Source organism: Motacilla alba, chromosome 6 (genome assembly GCF_015832195.1).
Source record: "Motacilla alba alba isolate MOTALB_02 chromosome 6, Motacilla_alba_V1.0_pri, whole genome shotgun sequence".
Lineage (NCBI taxonomy): Eukaryota > Metazoa > Chordata > Aves > Passeriformes > Motacillidae > Motacilla > Motacilla alba.
The window spans coordinates 1364988-1384724 of NC_052021.1; the positions used below are offsets into that span (position 1 = coordinate 1364988).

The 19737-nt window shown below is 42.8% G+C and overlaps 2 protein-coding genes and 1 non-coding gene across 9 annotated transcripts in view; 1 reads left to right on the plus strand and 2 right to left on the minus strand.

Moving 5' to 3' along the window:
- CTNNA3 (catenin alpha 3) overlaps positions 1-9484 on the minus strand; it is a 421074-nt gene extending 411590 nt beyond the window's left edge. For 2 of the 7 annotated variants that reach the window (XR_005257324.1, XM_038140205.1), the window contains exons 1-2: positions 4676-4825; positions 869-975 (exon numbers count right to left, since the gene is read on the minus strand). Coding sequence is in view for 6 of the 7 variants with exons in the window: in XM_038140205.1 (XP_037996133.1) it covers positions 869-975; positions 4676-4700 (132 nt within the window). In the remaining variant the exon portion in view is untranslated. Of the gene's footprint in view, positions 1-868; positions 976-4675; positions 4826-4977; positions 5181-8340; positions 8542-9346 lie in introns of those variants that run through there. The other 5 variants (XM_038140209.1, XM_038140206.1, XM_038140210.1 and 2 more) reach the window with 5 other exon arrangements.
- A 7433-nt stretch (positions 9485-16917) lies between these two features.
- Positions 16918-19618, minus strand: LOC119702537. Its single transcript, XM_038140798.1, has 5 exons — positions 19497-19618; positions 19280-19409; positions 18924-19088; positions 18013-18665; positions 16918-16964 (listed from the first exon to the last, which is right to left on the minus strand). Exons 1-5 carry the CDS (start codon positions 19616-19618, stop codon positions 16925-16927), a joined length of 1110 nt encoding a protein of 369 aa, XP_037996726.1. The 3' UTR covers positions 16918-16924.
- TRNAS-UGA lies at positions 18289-18370 on the plus strand. Its single transcript has one exon. It is a non-coding gene; the product is annotated as a tRNA-Ser (tRNA).
- Positions 19619-19737: the final 119 nt, after the last annotated feature.

A 19737-nucleotide genomic window follows, 5' to 3' on the forward strand; every position in this document is an offset into this window, starting at 1 on the left:
TTCCAATTAGAACAGCCTCAAGCTTTTCAATGGTTGAGAAGAGCTGGGAGGGAAAAAAAACACAAAACTTAGATGGTTTCTTTGTTTTATTCTGGAACTGCACTTTCTTTTGTCAGGTTTCTTTGATCCTGCTAAACTCAAACCAAAATTTACTTTTCTTTACCTCATCTAAAAACACCCAGAGAGCTGAGCTGTCTCAGCACAATCTGACCTACTGCTCTATAAGAGGTTTTTAAATTCAGTCTATCAAGACATCTATTCTTACTACTTTGAAACTAATTTTATAACCCATCCACATATCCCTGACAACTTCCACAAACCACTGACCTGTTAACTGAGCGTTCTTACACCATCAATCACATCCAGGCAAAAATAAATAAAGAAAGGCAGACAAAATGAGAGAGAGGCAGTTCAGTTAACAGTAGATGGAAATGAAGTCATGATAGAAAAGGTTACTTTCTGAGGAAGGTAACCTTCCAGACAGGAAAAATGAGTAAAGGAAGAAAAGACCAAAAAAAAAAAAAAATTGGGAGAGGCAAAGCTTCAAATGGGGAAAATACAACTTTATTTTTAAATAATTACTTATTCACCGATTGGAAATCCATTTACAGTGTAGATAACACTGTACAAGAGACCAGCTAGAATATCCAGCATTTACTATGACAGACTGGGTGGCAAAGTTGGAAGTGACCAAATGAATGACCAAATCTGGAAGGCAAAGCCCTGGAGAGCTCCTGAGCCAGAGTAAAGTGCAACTGCAGAAGAGCTGGGGGTGTGACTTTCAGAATAATGTCTTTAGTCATAATTCTTCAGCCTTGTTGCCTTCCCTCTATGGTTATCCAGCTTACTTTCTGCAACTATAAAATACCTGAATTATCAGTGGTTCCAGTAATTTCTCCACTGTAAATGTCTGGATCTGTAGATTCCGAGGATCAATTTTCAGTTGAATGTTTGGCACTTTTGTTGACATTTCACCTGGGTACAAAACAAGAGAAGTGCAATAAGCCAATATTAACCATGACTACAAGCCTCATTCTGTCAGAGCCCAGAGACTGCCTATGTGAGTATAAACCTGCTCCATAAGAGTCTGATCTCAAGAAATATAAATAACTTTTCCAATTCCCCATTTCTAAACCATTAAAAAAATACACTGACACTTACATGAGCTGTAAAATCATAGACTAAAAGTACATATAACTCCTTATGGTCACTCACAGATTTCTACACTGACCACATGTTAAAAATACAAGGATAATTGAATTACAATACCATTAAATGAAATCCTCTACTAGTCCAGAAAGGATCTTTAAAGCAAAAACATTAAATTCCATTACTCAAGTTATCACAAAACAAAAACATTAATGCTATGTGCACAATATCTGTATCTTATTCCATGTGATAAATTACAGGGGATATAACAAGCACTTAAGAACAAAAAGTATATACAGCAGTCCTTAACATTTCTGGACATTAACAGCGGGAAAAGGGAAACATTTTGTTATTTTATACCCTGCAATCACCAGTATTTTTAAAGTGTCAAGACAGATTAAGTTGAGAAAGTCTATTACTGAAGTCAATAAGACGGAAGTAAAGCTAAGTAAGGTCTTTAAAGTGAATAAATCATTCATTAGGAACTTGATGCAGAATCTACTGATGTGAATTAATAGTTTTCACCAAGTTCACTGGGCCAGGCTCAGGCCATTAGCCTGAAATGTGTGTGTGTCAACAAAGAATTATAACTGCTTTAGCTGGATTGCAACCGATTATTGTCCCAAAATAAAAGACACTTTAAATTTTGCAGTAACTTAACTTCTTATAAAACACAGCTTGGCAAAGCCTTTTTACCCAATAAAGACTTCAAATACACAAATAATGGATATCTGTTCTTTTTAAGCAAGACTTATTACAACCACTGCTGCAGAATAATGAAGTAATAATGTACTGCAATTGTGCAGGCTGAAGAGATATATTGTCACCTTCCTGTGAACCTAGCACTGATTTAATAAAACACACTATGTTTTGGGTACCTGTAGCAAGTGGTGTAGAAATGGATCTGGAGAGTCATCCACGTTTCACTTACAGGCAAAGATAATATGAGCAATAATTAAAGAATTAAGGTTTAAAGCAATTTAGGGTTTTGCCATTCTTACTAAAGGTTACACAAGTGCCAAGTTTTTCTTTAATTACAAACTATACTAGCAGCAGAGCTAAGCTCCCACAAATTCAGCTGCATCCAGCCAGGCAATAGCACAAGGAATGAACTGCTCTTTCAGTTTCAATTCTGAGCCAAAAAACAAAGAAAAAAGAAACCTGAGATCAGACTGACCAGAAAAAAACATTTTCCTTCCACAGATATGAATGGAAAGAGAACTTGGAAATGTCAAAGCAAATTAACTGCCCACATTTTACACATTTAACATTTAGATACTTTCAACAAACGCCAAGGAAACAAACTTTGAGACTCCCAAAACTGGAATTGCCAGCGGATCTCCTCCTGTCCAACACTAACAACCTGCCCTGAACGCCACTGATGTCTGTCAGTCCCACACTCGCAGCGAGTGCCGAAGCGCGCCGCTGTTGAACTGCCGGCCCCTCCCCACAGCGCTGCCCGCAGCGGCTCGGGCTGTGCCCGGGGCCGCAGCTCTGAACACACGGCCCAGCAGCTCCCGAGCGGCTTTCCTTGTGCACACCCCTTAACCGAAATGCCTTTTAATTCAACAAGATACTGTCCTCCAGCTTCACTGGGACTGCATCAAACCCCATCATTACACACTCTGGGTAAGACAGATCCTTTTCTGCCATCTGTAATTCACTGATTTTCTAAATCTTTGGCCAATATTTCAATGAATCTGCTTTTTATTCACATTAGGAAAAATAATAAATCTTTATGACGGTGCTGGTTACCAACCCTTATCTTCGATATTTTCACAAGTCTCCCAAAATATGGGCACTTCTTGAAATCCATCACAACAGCTGCAAACAGATGGTACCGACAGTGCTGCGCATTTTTTTGGTCAGACACACATCAGCGACAAGGGGCCAGGTAAACTGGATGGGGGCTGCACTCTGAGCTCCTACTGAGCCCTACAGAAACCAGGAGCTGACTCGGGTTATTTCTGTGCAGATACACTCACGCTTTAAACCTTGCAGTGGCTTGCCACAATTCCTTGATGGAAGGGTGTCAGCACCTGCTTTACTCAAAATGGAGAAATTAAACCTTTTTGCCGCTCGCTCTCCATTCTCACAGCACAATCTCCTCTGCTGTATGCTACCTGCAATCATCAGGTCTTTTCTAAATTTTGGCAGATAAATATGTAGTTGTAATTAAGGTCAATTCCTGTTACTAAAGGACTACTGTGCTCCAGAATCCCACCACAGAGCACTCCCAAACTTGGGAAGTATTACAAATCCAACCCCATTTTTGCAGGTCAGAAAAAATGTGAACCCATATGTCACGACTTTCCTTATTCTGGGTTGTTCTGTGGTTTTTGCTTGTTTGTTTGTTTGTTTGTTGCCCTTAGCATCTGCCTAACATCAGCATTTTTATTCTTTGCTTGAGCCCTGAGTTCAAAAGCCAGTTAAGCCAATAATAGCTTTTAGCCTTGAGTCGGGCCCATAACGAGTCATCGGCTGAAAGTCAATTGCAAAAACTACTGTCTCTGGAAATTTCAATTATATTCTAAGATAAAAATAACTCACTTAAGAGCTCACTTGCTGATTCCAGCAATATTTTTTAAGTAAAAATTCCAATGCTTCGTGAAACTTCCTTTTGTTTCTAAAAAGACAGAAACAGTTTTGCAAGCCAATGCAGTGAAAACCACAAGATCTTAAATTATTTTGTTAATCTGACTACATATTTTTAGCTTACCAGGCTCTCCTTACTGTTATATACCATATAGGCTAATCAATATTTAAATTGGGTTCTTTAGTTATTTCTTTTTACCTAAGGCAAGGATAAGAGGTGATAGAAAGAAAAATAAACAGCCAGTAAAGCTCATCCTGGGATTTTCTCTGGCATTTCCACTTACTAAGTGAACCTCTGTCCTTCTAGATCATACTCATTAAGACGACAAAATCTGATGTTTGCCTCAGGAAAAAAGTGAAAATCAACATTCCACCTTCCCTTTTTTTTTTTTTTTTAATGCATTTGTCTACTGCAGTATAACATCCCCCTAACTACAGCAGGGGCCCTAACTGCGAGATATTTTGGTCAAAGGCTGTATAACCTCACACTCAGTTAGATTAACCTTTACAGGAGGCAATCTCAGCCCTGTGCACCAGCAGCTCTTACAACACTTAGGATGTTAAGCATGTGTTACAAGATACAGCTGTGTCCCAGAACAGCCAGAAAACCAACCACCTGCACGCTCCTACCAAACGCTACCAACCTCAAGATAATGAAAATTCTGTCTTCATCAGATGTCAAAACTATTGAGTCTTTTGGTGTAATAAGAAAAAGACACTGGAAAAACAGCCAAAGTCTATATCCATCTGCAATGCAACGTGAACACAGCACCTGCAGCTTTTTTTTAGGATCTATAAGTATACTGTATACAGACATAAACTAGTAAGTGTCAGAAAGCAGAGCCAAAGACATTCTGCATAAATTAGAAATCCTTTACTTTAGAATCCATTTCCTGCTAGATTGTTAGAAAGCCAACAGTGCATCACTCACCTATGCTAGAACACATATGGTCCATATGCAGCACTAAAGCAACTGTCTATGTAATGTCCTTGTGTTAGGAACTTCAGTGCAACTGCCCTGGCTCACTGTGGGGCTGCTGAGGCATCTGCGAGGCACTGCCTGACAAGCTCGCAGTGTATTTCAGGATGACTGACAGCACACAGCGGCCGCTGGAGGGCTGGCAGGGGGATGGGCATCCTTAAAGCTATACGGTAGAACACAAGCGTGGCAAGAAAGTTTCGAGTTGAAAAGGTTTTGAACAATTAGATGACACGAAGCATGAAATTACTTACACTTCCAGTGATTATTCTTGGAATTTCCAGCACAGCAACTGGTTTGCCATGCATTCTGACTGTATGCCAAGCTTCAGTCTGGAGGCAATGACTCACTCTCAGACTCACGAACTGGACAGCAAAAGGATTCATAAAGCTCTCACCCAGGAACTTGGCACCAAATTTGTTTTCTCTGTTGTTTTTTTTTCCTATTGTAGGGCACCCTAAAATGACACACGACATATTATCCTAGCAGTTTCAGAAAATGCAAAGGCCTATTGCCTTCTAAAAAACGAAGAAATGTGAAAACAAAGTAGTCAGGATTTGTATTTTTTACCAACATACATAGGGACAGGGCACCTGAGGATTTCCAAGATATGAAACATTGCTGAGAATACGTAACAGAATTTTTTTTACTATTTGTTCCTAATTTTGGTATTTACTCTACAGCTTTATTAGTTGTTACCAACAGCCCTCTGGTAATAAAATTTCTTAGCCTTTTTGCTACAGTCAGTACAGCAAGTGCAAATCAGACTTCATAGAAGCCACAAAAAACCAATTACTGCATTTTCCTTTAATCCTCTAGCTGACACACAATATAAGACACTCAGGATGCTAAAATCTTCTAGTTCAGGCAAAGAAAAGTCCATGCTGTTGTACTGCAGAGACCTCTTGGACTCTGTAGGCCAGACCATGCTCTGGAATGGAGCAGTATCTCCTGGGAAGCACCTGGCCCATTTAACACCAGGTAAAGTCCATAAAGCACCTGCTAAATTATTTAAATTTCCAGACAAAGCTGTCAGGCTACTCTATAGCCATCTCAGATTTCATAATTTCTTACCACTTGCAACAAGAAACATTATTAATGCATAGACACCAAAAAGGAGAGCTGGAGAAGGTGGCAAGATTCAGATCCATTAATAACATTAATTCACTGAAAGCCACTTTATTTAAACAGGCTTTGCATTTAGGTGTAGGCTAGCAATGAAGTAACTGGTAGATTTTTTTAATCTTAGCCCAAATAATTAAAACCAAAAAACCACAGCACTTCTTTTTGCATTTCCTTTCAATTCTGCCTGTGTTTACTATCTCCCTAGAGCATCTTTTTCAATCCACATCTGAAGAACAGTTAAAATTCGCAACATAAGATTTCCACCAAGTTCTTCAACACAGTTCTCAGCATAAATAATGTGATACATCAAACCTTACAATCAATCTACCAAGAAAACAGCATAAGCCTAGTTTGTTATGAATTTTGGAGAATCCCCATGGCAAGCAGTGGTTCCTGACTGACCTAGGGGCATTAAAAGGTTTAATTAAGGTTTATGAAAAAAAATAACAAAACAACTTCTGAGGTGGAATAAAGCATCACACCTCAACAAACTTGTCTCATGAATACTTTCTTTTATCTAGTGAGAGGAAAATTTAATATTTTTCCCAGTTTTATAACATTCAGAACAAGCTCTCTTTTCCTTGTTTAGTAATCATGTTTCCTTTTCCTACAGTCTTTCTATCTGTTTCAAGCAGAGGTTGCGTTCCACTATCACATAAGGAAACAGAATCACAGAGAAAAAATTAATTACTCAAAACCAGAGAGAATGCCAGTGGCAGAGCACTGGAATAAAACCATAGCAACACCGAAGCACCTTACCCACACATTCTTTAATTGAGGCCAGAAAGCAGGTGAGGAGAGTAAAACATTTTCAGAAACAATTGACACTATAAATCTACAGAACACCATCTCTATTCCTTACTCCCATGTTAGGGTTACCCTGACACTAGCATTGCTTATTCCTAGGAAGGTCAGAAATCATCTCCCTTAAATGTCCCATCAGAATCCCTCCTCTGGTGAACGCACGCACTTCAGCCAGCTGCAACACCCACAAATTCCAGGAGATGTTGCAGCAGAAGTGTGAATCCTACAGCCTGAGCAGCTCCGATGTTGCAGCAGAAGTGTGAATCCTACAGCCTGAGCAGCTCCACAGCCTTTGGCTTTCTCCTGGCACTCTGGACTGTTTCTCAACCAACAGCCATCCAAAAAATGTGTTACTGCCCTAAACCTACAGCCACTGCAAGAAACATCCTCCCAGTAAAGTCTAACATGGAAACTTGGGAACCTGACAGTATCTCACTACCAGTAAACAATTTCTCTCATCAGTGGAGTTCCGCTGGACATGCACCGTTATGGGTGACAGCAGAATTAAAATAATACTACTTAGGCCAGAAATACTTGAATAATCTAATCTCTGAAACATTTCTTCCACGTGCATTTTTGCAGGTACTAGAGTTACTGGTCTGAAAACTGGAGTTCTAATATTTAAGAAACTGAAAAAGCATTTACTTAAAAAAACAACACACAAAAGAAAAGCGGTGTAACATCAGATAGCAGCATTTCACTTTTTAAAAAAATAATAAATTTTTTTTGACCTATTTTAAATTCTTAAATAGAACTCCAAAATCCTTCCACATGAGTCTCAGCGCTATTTTCACTGCATGCAGTTTGAGCCCAGAACAAGGACTCCTCTCTGTTTAAGTGGCACACAGTTCTTACACGGATGCCTATCTGAGCCCCTAATGATAGGTTAAGGAGGTCTGGCTCCAAGCCCTCCCTTTGGTTATCACATTTAAAGTGCTCCTATCTGTGTTCAGAACCAGAGACCCTGCTCAACTAAAGTTCAAGTTGACCTTCCACTAAAAATAGGATATTGTTCAACTCATTACAATAATAGACAATAATAGAAATTTCATGAGGTGCTACTAAAAGATTTCAGATTTTATTTATTTTAAATACAGTTCCCCATTTCCCCTTATTGCTATTTGCTGACAGTTATCTATTACAACACTACACTCTGCTGTTTTGCCTTAAAAAAGTGTCTCAACTGCAAAGAGGTAAAAAACAGGGTTTCTTCTCTTTGTAGAGCGGCTACTGATTTTGCCAACAGATGTGGTTGTCTCCTACCCATGGCCTACCCCAGGATGCTTCACCACCACGCACCATTTTATGTAACTAACTGGTATAAATGTTTGTATTATTTGTTTTGTCCAGTGACCTAAATAGTGTTTTAGCATTGTAGAATAGTATTCCTCTTCCCCACTGCTTACAGACATGCCCAAAACAACCCCAAAATTAAGGGCAGCAAATGTGACTGACACTTTCTACATATATAAAAATATTTAAAAATATATAAACATGTACATATATAAATAACATATTGACTCTGAGATATGCAGGAAGATAAGAGAGATTCTTAGATACTGCCTCACTTTGGATGCTGGCAGGCACCCTTAGCACATACAAAAGCACAGTCTAATGGAAAGGGAAAGAAACCAGGATTTAAGCAAAGCCACAATCCCTCCACACCATGCCTGCAAACAGGAACAGACCTCAAGATGCAGATTAGCTCTTCCAGTGGAGTTCCCATTGCTGCACTGCACCCAGCTTCCTTCATCAACTCTTTCAACCGGCTTCAAATCACACCAGGGCTCAGCAGAATCCCCTCCAGAGCTGACACAGCACTTCTGGTGAAACAGCTTCAGAAATAAAGCCTAAGGACATTCCAGCCCATTCTGACCTCTGCCCACAGTTCAACTCAAAACCATCTGGCTGAAGTGCAGCCATAAAGAAAAAAAACAAACAACCAAACTTAGTTCCAAGGTGAATTAATTTCCCAACACTGATAAACAGATTCCAACCAGGAGAAAACAGTAAGAATTCATTATGGTTTCCTCCTAAATGCCTGTCACGATGCTGTTAGATATCCCTGGTAGACTAGGTCTGAACACACTGAATATAACAGCCCTCCTTCAGCCCTTTCTCATAATAACTTTTTTTATATAATTTGAAATTTTAAAAAAATGGTATAAAATTGTGCAGTAACTCATTGTTTTCTCATTGAGGTGTGATAAACACACATTTACACAAACCCCCCTTTAATTAGGTGCTACATCCAGTGAAGTTCCAGGAGGTAAGGTAAACTTTTCAAAATAATAGCATCCATAAAACATTTTATTCTTCCTTTTCCAATATATATTCCAAAACGGCTTCTCATATTTGGAAAACATGCAAACACGCTGCACAACTTCAGCTACTGGCTTGAAGTGATAAGACCATGACAATTAAAATATTTAGAATATTCAGAATTTTTTTTTAATCTTCAGAATTTTTTTAAATCATGTTTAAAAGTTTTGGGGGGTTTTTTGGGTTGGTGATTTTTTTTTTTTTTGAAAGCTAAGAAAACCAGCCTTTTAACTTTTTTTAACTTTCAGAGTGATTATTTTATCAAGTAGCTACAGTTCCATTTATAGCTTCATGTACTTCCACTAAGAAGAAAATTGCCACATTCTTGTGGCATTCTTGTGTCAGAAATTGGACATTCTTCTTCAATCTTACCTTTTGAATCAAGACTCCAAGGAAAGGAGCTGCTAGGAACAGCTCTGTGAAGAACTCCACCTGATGGAGCCGGACGCCAGGGACACGGACAGCGAGGCTGCAAATGGCCGCCTGTCTGTCCCAGTCGCAAGAATCAAAATGGGAGGGCAGCGCTCCACTGGAACGCCTCCCAGAATGGCAGCGCCTGAGGCCACCGACAGCTTGCTGCTGAAAAGACCACCTAGAGACACCCAAGCTCATTGCCAGCCTTGCAAACCAGGTTTGACACAGAGCCTTCAGGACCTGCACTGGACACCAGCAAAGGCAATGGCAAAGCCTCCTCAAAAATCCATGAGGTTTAGGCTGAGCATGAGAAGGGAAAGGGGAAGAAGGAAAGCAAAGGCCACTATTGTAAATCCACACTCAAATATGGATGCTATGTACCTCTCCTTCATTCACCTTCACGAAACACTCAAAACACATTTCCAGATTGATAATCCCCCATTTGTAAGATTTTCCACCAAGGCAGCCATTTAAAAAATGGATATGAGTTAAGTTTTGCTAATCTGCTAACAAGGGCAAATTAGAGTACCCTGAAGTGCAGTTTACAATACACATAGAACAAGAAAACCCTCCTAAAATTCCCGAAAGGCAGAGGTTGCTTAACATTTGCATCTATTCTGCTGGAGACTGGTGGTCTTAATTCATTCAGTCTGAACATTTGTACAAGGTCGGGCTGAAATTACATTTCGGAAAATTTGAACCAAAGCAGTTTGGCTATTTGCAGTTGATTTAGAGGTAAAAAGGGCACAGAGTAATGTGGCACTTCCTAACAGCACTGGGGAGACTCAACAAGGAATGAGAGTAAAAACACCCAAACCTAAAGAAGGAGTACATATTGTGACTACACAGAAGAGAGGAGGAAAAAAAAAACCAGAAATACTTGAACATACATAATAGACAGAACTGAAACAGTTGCAAGGAACGGGAAAACAAAATCAATCACATTTAAGCCCTGTAATGCAATGGCCAACTGATTTCAAAAGTGTCTTCTGCACTTAGAGATGCAGAGAAGGAATGCAGCAAAAAGGATTATGGATGCAAAAGCATCAAATATTATTAATATAAACTAAGCAGACTTTCCTAGATTATATAATAATTTACTATGGAGAAATGTACGTGGTATTGCCATATTAAGCTTACAATTTTATTCATAATTCATTCCTCTCATGATCATATTTGAAGCTTAAACCCTGAAAAAAATCGTTCTTTTCTCACCTGCAACTCATGAATTTAGAAGATATAAACAACAACAGACAGTTAGGAAAGCTGCTGGAGTAAGATTTAATTTTCTGAGTACGGTATTAAAACTGTATCATGCAATGCAAGTATAAATCTCACCACCTGCAGTTAGTATTTCTCAGCATTTCCTAGCTCTCTCATTTACTTCATGAATGTTATTTAAAAGTTAAGGACAAAAACACAATTCACTTCACTGCAAAGGTCAATATAGACAAGTGGATTTATGGAAATGATCCCTATTACACTTTTCTAATCGTTAGATCTTTGTAACTGCATCAGTGTTTTATTTAGGAAGTAAATTGCTCTAGAGGTGAACAGCAACCCTCTTTCTTTTGATTAACTCACTAATAAGAGGTGTTAAAAATGCTCATTTTATTTGAAGTTTTTTGACCCATCATTTTGAGTTATCAAATGAGAATGGGATTCAGTTGCTTAAAGTAAACACCTAAAACTATTTTATCTCCTGTAGGTTCCATCAGAAAAACCTCTTAGACACCCCAGGTCTCCTGCAGACTTCAATCACATATGCAAAGCTGGACGTGGGGATGATTTAAAAGGCCAAAAGTGTCAAAAACAGTGCTAGATGCCTGTGTTCAGACACCTCTCACAACTGGAGAGGCAATGGCTTCAAATTCCTGGCGCTCATTAAGAGGGATTACTTCAAAAGCTGGGGTAACTTCATGGCAGCAGTCAGAATTAGCAGGGTTTGGACAAGGTTCTTGCCATCCCAATAAAAATAAGCACCTTCTTACAAAAGGCCCTGAAAGCATTTTCAGATGTCGCTGAGGCAACTGATGGCAAGGCTGAGGAGTGTTTGTACCAACATACCAAAAATGGGGCAACTGTGCTCATTTCCCTGGCAAGATGGACGAAAGCAGAAGCCACTATACTAAAAGAGACCTCCCAAAACCCCTGTATAAAATATATTTCTTCCTACTTACATGCTCATACCATTCACGCCACAGAAGTCAGTGTGAAATGCTGAAAGTTCTGAGCAAAAGGCAACCAGGTCCAGGGTACACCAGAGTATCCATGAACACCTCTCTGAGCCACATTCTCTCCTCAGTGAGGGGGGGACATCCATATGCCTCTTTGGCCCGAAATCCTCCCCAGTTTCTACACTGAAGGGTCCGTCTGCCTTGTCAACAGCCTGAACACACGCGCCCCTGCTTTCCAACACGCCCAGCTGCCTGCTTCCACTTCCCTTCGCCCCTTCCCCTCCCACGGGACAGGCGCTCTTCCCTCATTCCTGGAGCCGACCGCGCCAACACAGCCAGGAGCTGACCTGAGGGGAAAAGAGCGGGAACGTGAGGGGATGGGGGGTCTGACCTGACCTGAGGGGAAAAGAGCGGGAACGTGAGGGGATGGGGGGTCTGACCTGACCTGAGGGGAAAAGAGCGGGAACGTGAGGGGATGGGGGGCCTGACCTGACCTGAGGGGAAAAGAGCGGGAACGTGAGGGGATGGGGGGTCTGACCTGACCTGAGGGGAAAAGAGCGGGAACGTGAGGGGATGGGGGGTCTGACCTGAGGGGAGGGGAAAAGAGCGGGAACGTGAGGGGATGGAGTGGGTCTGACCTGACCTGAGGGGAAAAGAGCGGGAACGCGAGGGGATGGAGTGGGTCTGACCTGACCTGAGGGGAAAAGGGCGGGAACGCGAGGGGATGGAGTGGGTCTGACCTGAGGGGAGGGGAAAAGAGCGGGAACGCGAGGGGATGGGGGTCTGACCTGAGGGGAGGGGTCCTGACCTGGGGCTGAGGCGCGGAGCGGAGCGGGGCTCCGGCCCGCGGGAGCCCGAGGGGCTCTGACTCGCCGGGACGGCCCGGGTGTGAGGAGGAGCCGCCCCCGCCCCCGCCCTGCCCGCGGGGCGGCCCGCCGCTCTTCCTTCGCCCCGTGACAGGTAGGTAGCTCACAGAGAGAACCTGTGCGCTAAGCCTATTTCTTCGGGTTGATTAAAAATCATTTTATGTCAGTAAAATTCACATATCCTCCCTCCTGACGTACACTTTTTCCAGGTTGTTCCAGACTCCCATGATTGGCCCTCCAGTTTGATTTACCAGACGAGGTTCAGCTTTTTTATCTTCTGCTGTAAGACTTTGGGTAGGATTTCACAGCTGTGAATGAGAGCTAGACCTATTGAGACACTGCACTTCTGGCAAACACATTTAAAATTAATCAAATAAGGTACCCGTGAAAACAAAGCAAATTTTAAATCAAATATAGTATTTGTATCTGTGCCAGGTGAAGGCAATCCCAGTCTTGGCCAGTGATCATCCAGGTAAGGAACCTGGCCGATTCACCTTTCTGCATCTCATGTACCTGGATTTCATTCCCACAGAAGGCAAATGAAAAATTCCTCACTGGTGAGTGGCTAAATGTACCCCCAGATGGCATCAGGGCAGGGATAGACTGTCTGACCAGACACAGGACCTCAGACACAACCCTGTGCCCACCAGTATAGATGTCATCATCTTTTCTAAAATTATTTCAATTCAGCTAGGCAACAGAAAATTTTATAATCAGATTCTTTAACAAAATGTCACGCTCCTGCAATAATTTTTTATGTTAGCCCTCACTTGAAACAGTTCAGAAATAAATCTATTTTTAAGAAGGCACATTCCAATATTCTGGTTCTCCATTTGGTTTCAGTTATTATCTGTAAGTAAGCCCAGCAATTGGTAATTTTTCTATTTTCAGTTGTTTTCACATCTATTTACTTGTAATGGAAGCACTGAGTGAATATATTTCATATTTGTACATTATTATTTAATCAACCTTGTCAGAATGATATTGAATCCCTAAGACATCATTTTATATAAACAATAAATAATTTTATCTAAAGAGGTGACTCTTGAAAAACAGCCTGCTCACAATGTACTTTTTCTCATTCCCACCAAGAAACCATGCAGTATGAAATTAGCAGTTTGGGAGTTTAAATTGCAAAAATAATCATATCACCATAAGTGTCAGAAACGAAATAGCAATGACTGAAATTCCTAAACTTAGCTCTTGAAACTTACACAAATCTCAAGACCTCAAATGCTCCAGATTTTGTTTCAAACTATCTTTTGGAATTTTCACCAGGAAGATTTTTCTTGCGTAGGAAATGTAGGCCATTCAGGTGAGAACAACCAAAGCCTAAAAAAGATTACTCCTGAAGATCCCAGGGTTCTCAGACAATTCAGCAAAAGCCCATGATCACTGTGTTTCTCCACATGCAGCCCATCAGTGACAGAAATCAGCAACAATACAGACCTACAAAAATCAAACTTTCAACCATGAGTGCTAATATTGTACACCACAGATTTCTGCACGAGTGCAATGCTGACAGGAGGGGTTTAATTAGTACATCTGTAATAGTGTAAAATAACCTACCTGTAGTACCTTGATTGGAAAAAATGGGACATTGAGCTGAAAGACCTCTGGTGAATTGCCTCTAAAGCATAATTAAAGTTGGCTTTATTCTATTTGTTACTGAGTTTTAGATTTCCTTCATTCAAGGTCTTGCAGTTCAAAATTTACAAAGTATTTGATTTTGAAGAATTTGGAAGGTTTATTACTGTGATCTGCCTCTGAGGCATAATAGGAATTAAAGTGGTCATTTACCCAGGACAGTTGCAACCAGCCAATACTATTAACAGATTTAAAGTTTAGGCACAAATGTGACTAACTGAGAGGGAGATTTTCTGATGAAGGGTTTTTTTCCTAACTGACCACGATCTGATTTAATTTCTAAAGCTTCTGCTGATCTGGAGGTACTAACACAAGGTGCCCCTGCTGATGCTGCCAATGTCATAATTCCTCTCTATAGTGACAATAGCCTGGTAACAGGTTTTAATCACAACTGTTTAAAACAGACTGCAGATATTGTTTTTATGGGGAAAAAAAAACAAACTCCAACAAACTGGAAAATAATGATTAAATGAAAAATAAATCAAGCAAAAAGTCATGTAATTTAAGATTTGAAGCATACAAAAGGTGAGTAAATCCGGGTCTCCATACCAACATCTGTGCTCAGAATGGTGACAAATATCAAGCAATACAGAATGGGATCCAGAAGCCTATTTTATTTTCACACAGGTGGAAAGAATATTACTCTTTATGGTGTTGCAGATGCACTATGAAAGCCAAGTCTCTTTAATAAACCTAGCGTGAGGTGGTTTTGGCCCAGAGTAGCATTTTCCTATGATATTCAGCATAGTTGGATTTTGAATGCATATCCATTTACCTTCTGTTTTCATAAAAAAATAGGAGATGTGTGGATAAACCAGTTGCAAACAGGAACATTCTTTTTGTTTAAAAAGACCCAGTAAATCTGGTAAAGATGCAGTAAAGAAAAAGGTTCTAATCCAGTAGCACACACATGCCCAAATTTGCTAAAATTATTTATTAAAAATAAGAACGCAACAAAACATTTGGCTGCGTTGAACCTACACCACCATTCAGTGATATAATGTGATAATCTTGTGACACTGAGCCTGTAATTTCATTAAAATTTAAGTAGAACTAATAGCATTTTTCCAGAAATGATCTATTACTGAACATTTGAGAGGATTAGAGGCAAAGGCAGATTCTACAGTCTGTCAACTTTAAGAGCCACATTTTCAATAGTAAAATGAAAGCTTTGGGATAAAATTGTATGCCTCTTATTGCATATGCATGGATGTTTAGACACCTTAACTAATATTTAGCTGCATGAGCAGGATTAGCAAACTGTCCACGTCTATCCACACACTTGTGGTGACAGATGTCCTGCTGCCTTCATTTCAAATGTTGCTGTGAGTGAGGTGAGGCAGCATCTGTGAGCAGAGCCAGACAGAGGCTCCGGGAGCTGCGGCTCAGTTTGCCCCCACGGAACACTCACTCAGAAGCCTCAGCACCCTCAGCGCTCCCTTGCCAGCAGCCTCAGATCCTCGAGCAGAAAGGACCAGCACGAGGACACTTTGGTTTACCTAACCAGCAGAAATTTCTTCTTGCTCTTCCAGATAATGTTCATAAAAAATACCAATATTAATTGGGATAATTAATTCCATGGAGGCTGCCCAGCAGCCATTATACCTCAACAAATTTTGTCATCGTTGGCAAACAAACAAGGAAAAGTTCAACATGTCCTACCTAAAGGAATGAAGCCACTTTTGATTCTCTGCTTGAAACTTGTCCCCAGATCCATTCTTAGGCATTCACAGAATGTGAAATTTTAGCCATACAGAATTTTCCATAGTAAATTCTTATTTTCATGTATGGTCTGTATGGTTTCAGCTTTGTTAAATGATCTACAAAGCTAACAGACAGAACAGGAGGAATACAGAAGAAACAGTCTTCAGTTTGCAGCCTTAGTTTTCCTACTGTTATTAGTTTCTTCAGGAAGAAAACACGAAATTCTGTAGTCTTGTGTTGCAAGCATTATCTGTTGTAAAACACAATTTATGTTGGAGTCATTATTTCATTTAAATTCTTCAAGGGCGTTGTAAAATTTACTCTTGAATATTGGAAGTTACACATGAGCACAGAGTTGCTGTTCTGCCAACATTGCTGTAAATACTTGTTAGCTTAGGCAGAATCTAACCTATTTTTTCTGTTGCAAGCATCATAGACTTCTAACAGGAAAAAATGTTCAAACTATTGAATTTGTAAAGCTGACAGAGATTGATTAAATAAAAGGCCACAGAGCAGGTGGTGGAGAAGGGATGGAACAAGCATTACAAAACTGACATTGCACTTAAGGTCAACTAAGACAAGAAACCTGAAGGATTGAAGTGCTTGGGGCTCAGTCCCTGTATTTCTGAAGAATCCACCTGTGCATTTTTGGTACTGGTTGGTTAATCGGTCTGTGTGCTATTGAAGATTTTTCAGTATCTGTCCTTGTTACTTGAAGAAATTAAAACCATGAGAAAATATAGGCGATTCTATCCTAGCACCATTATTTTATATAACAGACCTAAACCAGGCTTTTACCTGTTACATGTTCTAATGGCAAGATCTTGCTACCTTTAAGCGAAAAAGAAACAAAACTTCTGAGATTCCTTGGGGAGATAAATTCATGTTCAAAGTACACTTACTCCAGCGGCACTCCGCAGGTGTCCCCAAGCCCTGCTGCCACTGCTCCTGGGCAGGGACCGGCACCTGCAGGAGCGGGAAGCTGCTCTTGGTGCGCTCCTGCTCTGCGGCTGCAGCTTGCGCTGAGAACGCTGGAGGTCCCTCCAGCACTGCGCAGGAGCCAGAGACTGCTCCAGAGACAGACCCAGCGGGGCTGCTCCAAGAGCGCGGGTGTGCCGGCACAGCTCCCCGCCGCCTCCGCTTCACTCTGTCTCACTGGAATCGCATCTTTCATCTCGAGTCCTATACGCGAACACAAAGCGGTTGTTGTTTAAAGGAAAAAAATAGTAAGGCTTTTCTTTGTTCTGCTAGGAAAGAAAGGCTCCTAAATTCAGAACACTGGAGTCAGAGATAGCAAGCTGTGAGCCAGGAGGAGCGCGGAGTCTGTGCGGGCTGCAGTGGCTCGGGATGTCGCGGCTGTGGCTCCCGCGCGGTCACTGCAGCCCGGCAGGAGCCCCCGGGGCTGGAGCGCCTGGGGCTCGGCTTCCACCCTCCGGCAAGGGGGGATGGAGAGCACCGCGCTGGAGCGTTCCCGCAGCCCAGGGGCCGTTCCCGTGTCGGCCTTCCCGGGGTTTCCAGGCGGGCATTCCAGCCGGCCTCGCTCTGCGGCACCGCACGGCCCCCGAGCCCGGAGAGCCCGGGCCGGAGCCGCGTTTGCTCAGCAGCAAAGCCCATCGGACGGACGGACAGACAGACAGCCTGCCTTCCTTAACACCTTCCAGCGGCTACATCGGGCTGCGCTGGCAGCGCCGCTTCTCCTCGCTCTGAGCACAGGAACACGCGGTGCTTTCCGACATCCGTCTGTCCTGCACGTTCCCCGGGCAGGTTACAGGGAAAAGGCCTAACAGGCGATTTTCATTAGCCTGCTTAATAAACATGACTCATTCAGCAATGTTTTCGGTGGTGAAGCAAGTTAAAACAATTATTAAGAATGCTTCTCGATCATACCGAAAAAAAAAGAAAAAATAAAAGAGGATGTGAAGTTGCCAATATCACTCCAGCTACTTATAATAATAAAAGCTCTGAGTATAGAAATTAAAAATCAGGAAAAATTAGTATTTTTACCCATCGCAACACAGGTAGAAAGTCAAATGAAATTTAATTTCCATTGTACTACTGCTGGCATAATTAACTGTTCCTAGCGTAAAAAAATTATTTGCAGTGAATTAAATTACATATAAAGGGCATATAATAGAGACCTTTCGAGATTTTACAATAGAGATTTTACAATAATTGAAATAAACAGTACAACCAGGAAAAACATTAGCGCCACTGAAAGCTAATGCAGCACCTAAGGGCTGCTGTCTCCTGCAGGAGTTGCTGGCTGCCTCCTCCCTGCCGGGCTCGGGTGCGCAGGTTTGACCCGCAGGAGCGGACACGGCCCGGTGCCTCAGGCGGAGAGCCCGCCAGCCGCGCCCGGGGATCGCTCCCCCTGCGCTGCGCGGCCGCCATGGCTGCGGGGGCGGGGCCGGGGCGGCGGCGCCCATTGGCTGCGCGGTCTCGGGGCGGGGCTTGCGGCGGGCGGAACGCCCTATAAGGGCGCAGCCCGGGAGCGTGAGGAGCAGCAGCAGCGATGGCCGAGTGGTTAAGGCGTTGGACTTGAAATCCAATGGGGTCTCCCCGCGCAGGTTCGAACCCTGCTCGCTGCGGCCCGGAGGGGCTTCGCTTTTTCTGTTCCCTGCTGTGTGCACTTTTACCCCTTTTACCGCTTTTACCGCTCGCGGCTCCTCTCCGCTGGCGGCAGCGCCCACAGCGACCGGCCGGGATCACGGCACAGAGCGGGGCAGGTGCCGCGCAGCGATCGTCCCCCGCCGCAGCACGCGGCACGGCCGTCTCCAGCCGCCTCTGGAGCACCGCCCGCGAGGGAGCCTGCACAGCCCCTCGGCCAGGCTCTGCCCGTCCTCGGGCACTGCAGGGGAGAGAAGCACGCCCAGGTGGCAGCTCCTGTGCGGCAGTTCCTGCTCATCGCCTCTCGTCCCATTGCTGGGCACCACCGAGCAGAGCCCGGCTCCGCCTTCCTGACACCCCCTCTGGATATTTGTACGCATTAAGGACGTCCCCTCTCAGTCATCTCTTTGTGACACTGAATAGGCCCAGCTCCCTCAGCCTTTCCTCATGACAGATATGAGAGATGCTCCCACCCCCATCATCTTTGTTGCCCTGTGATATTTATCCTACTGCAGCTTGTCAGGCCGTGCTTACCTGCTGCTCTGCCAGAAGGAACAGTAGTGCCAGAAGTGCCAAAGCTGCAGCAGGTCCCAGGCCAAGGTTCTCGTGTTTCCCCTGCAAGCAGTGGCAAGAGCCCTTGACGGAGGTGAGAACAGCACCTGGGGTTTGGTGCTCTTTCAACAGCTCAGCTTCCAGGCCCTGCAGACAGGACAGACAGCGTCCAGCTGCAAAGCTCAGGATTCATGCAATGCCTAACGCACAAACAAGACCCTGATTCACCCAGAGGTTTATTGTTCTGCCCCCACGTCCTATAGCTGATACAAAATTAATTACATCTTGTCAGCAGAAGGCTTCTCTGTAAGGAATGGACTTGCTCCATCAAATCTTGCCTCTTCTGAAGGAAGCTCGTCTGATTCCTCCAGGACCTCCTGGACCTCAATCCTCTTTTCCTGCCTTTTATGACCTTCTGCACATGCATGATGCACATACACAGTATGGTGTAGATAGGGAAGAAACCGACTGAAGTTATTATGCAGTTAATTACCAGAAAAACAAAACAAGGCGGCATTCCCCAGCCGCCTGGGATTGGTTAAACTGAGCTCTCACCAGCCAGGTGTGTCCGTCTCCTCCTCCGCGTGGCCCCAGCGCCAACGAAGGGCTGGAAACTTGGCAGCTCTGCCAGCAGCAGGGGGAGCGTGTGCGCCGGGCTGCAAGCAGCCAGCCAGCATACACCAACTGATAATACCTGCCCGTCTGACAGTGACACAGCCCAACAACCTACGGAGTGGCCTTATCTTTTGCTGTGTAATTTCATCAGCTTTACAACAGCCTCACTGCTTACACTTTC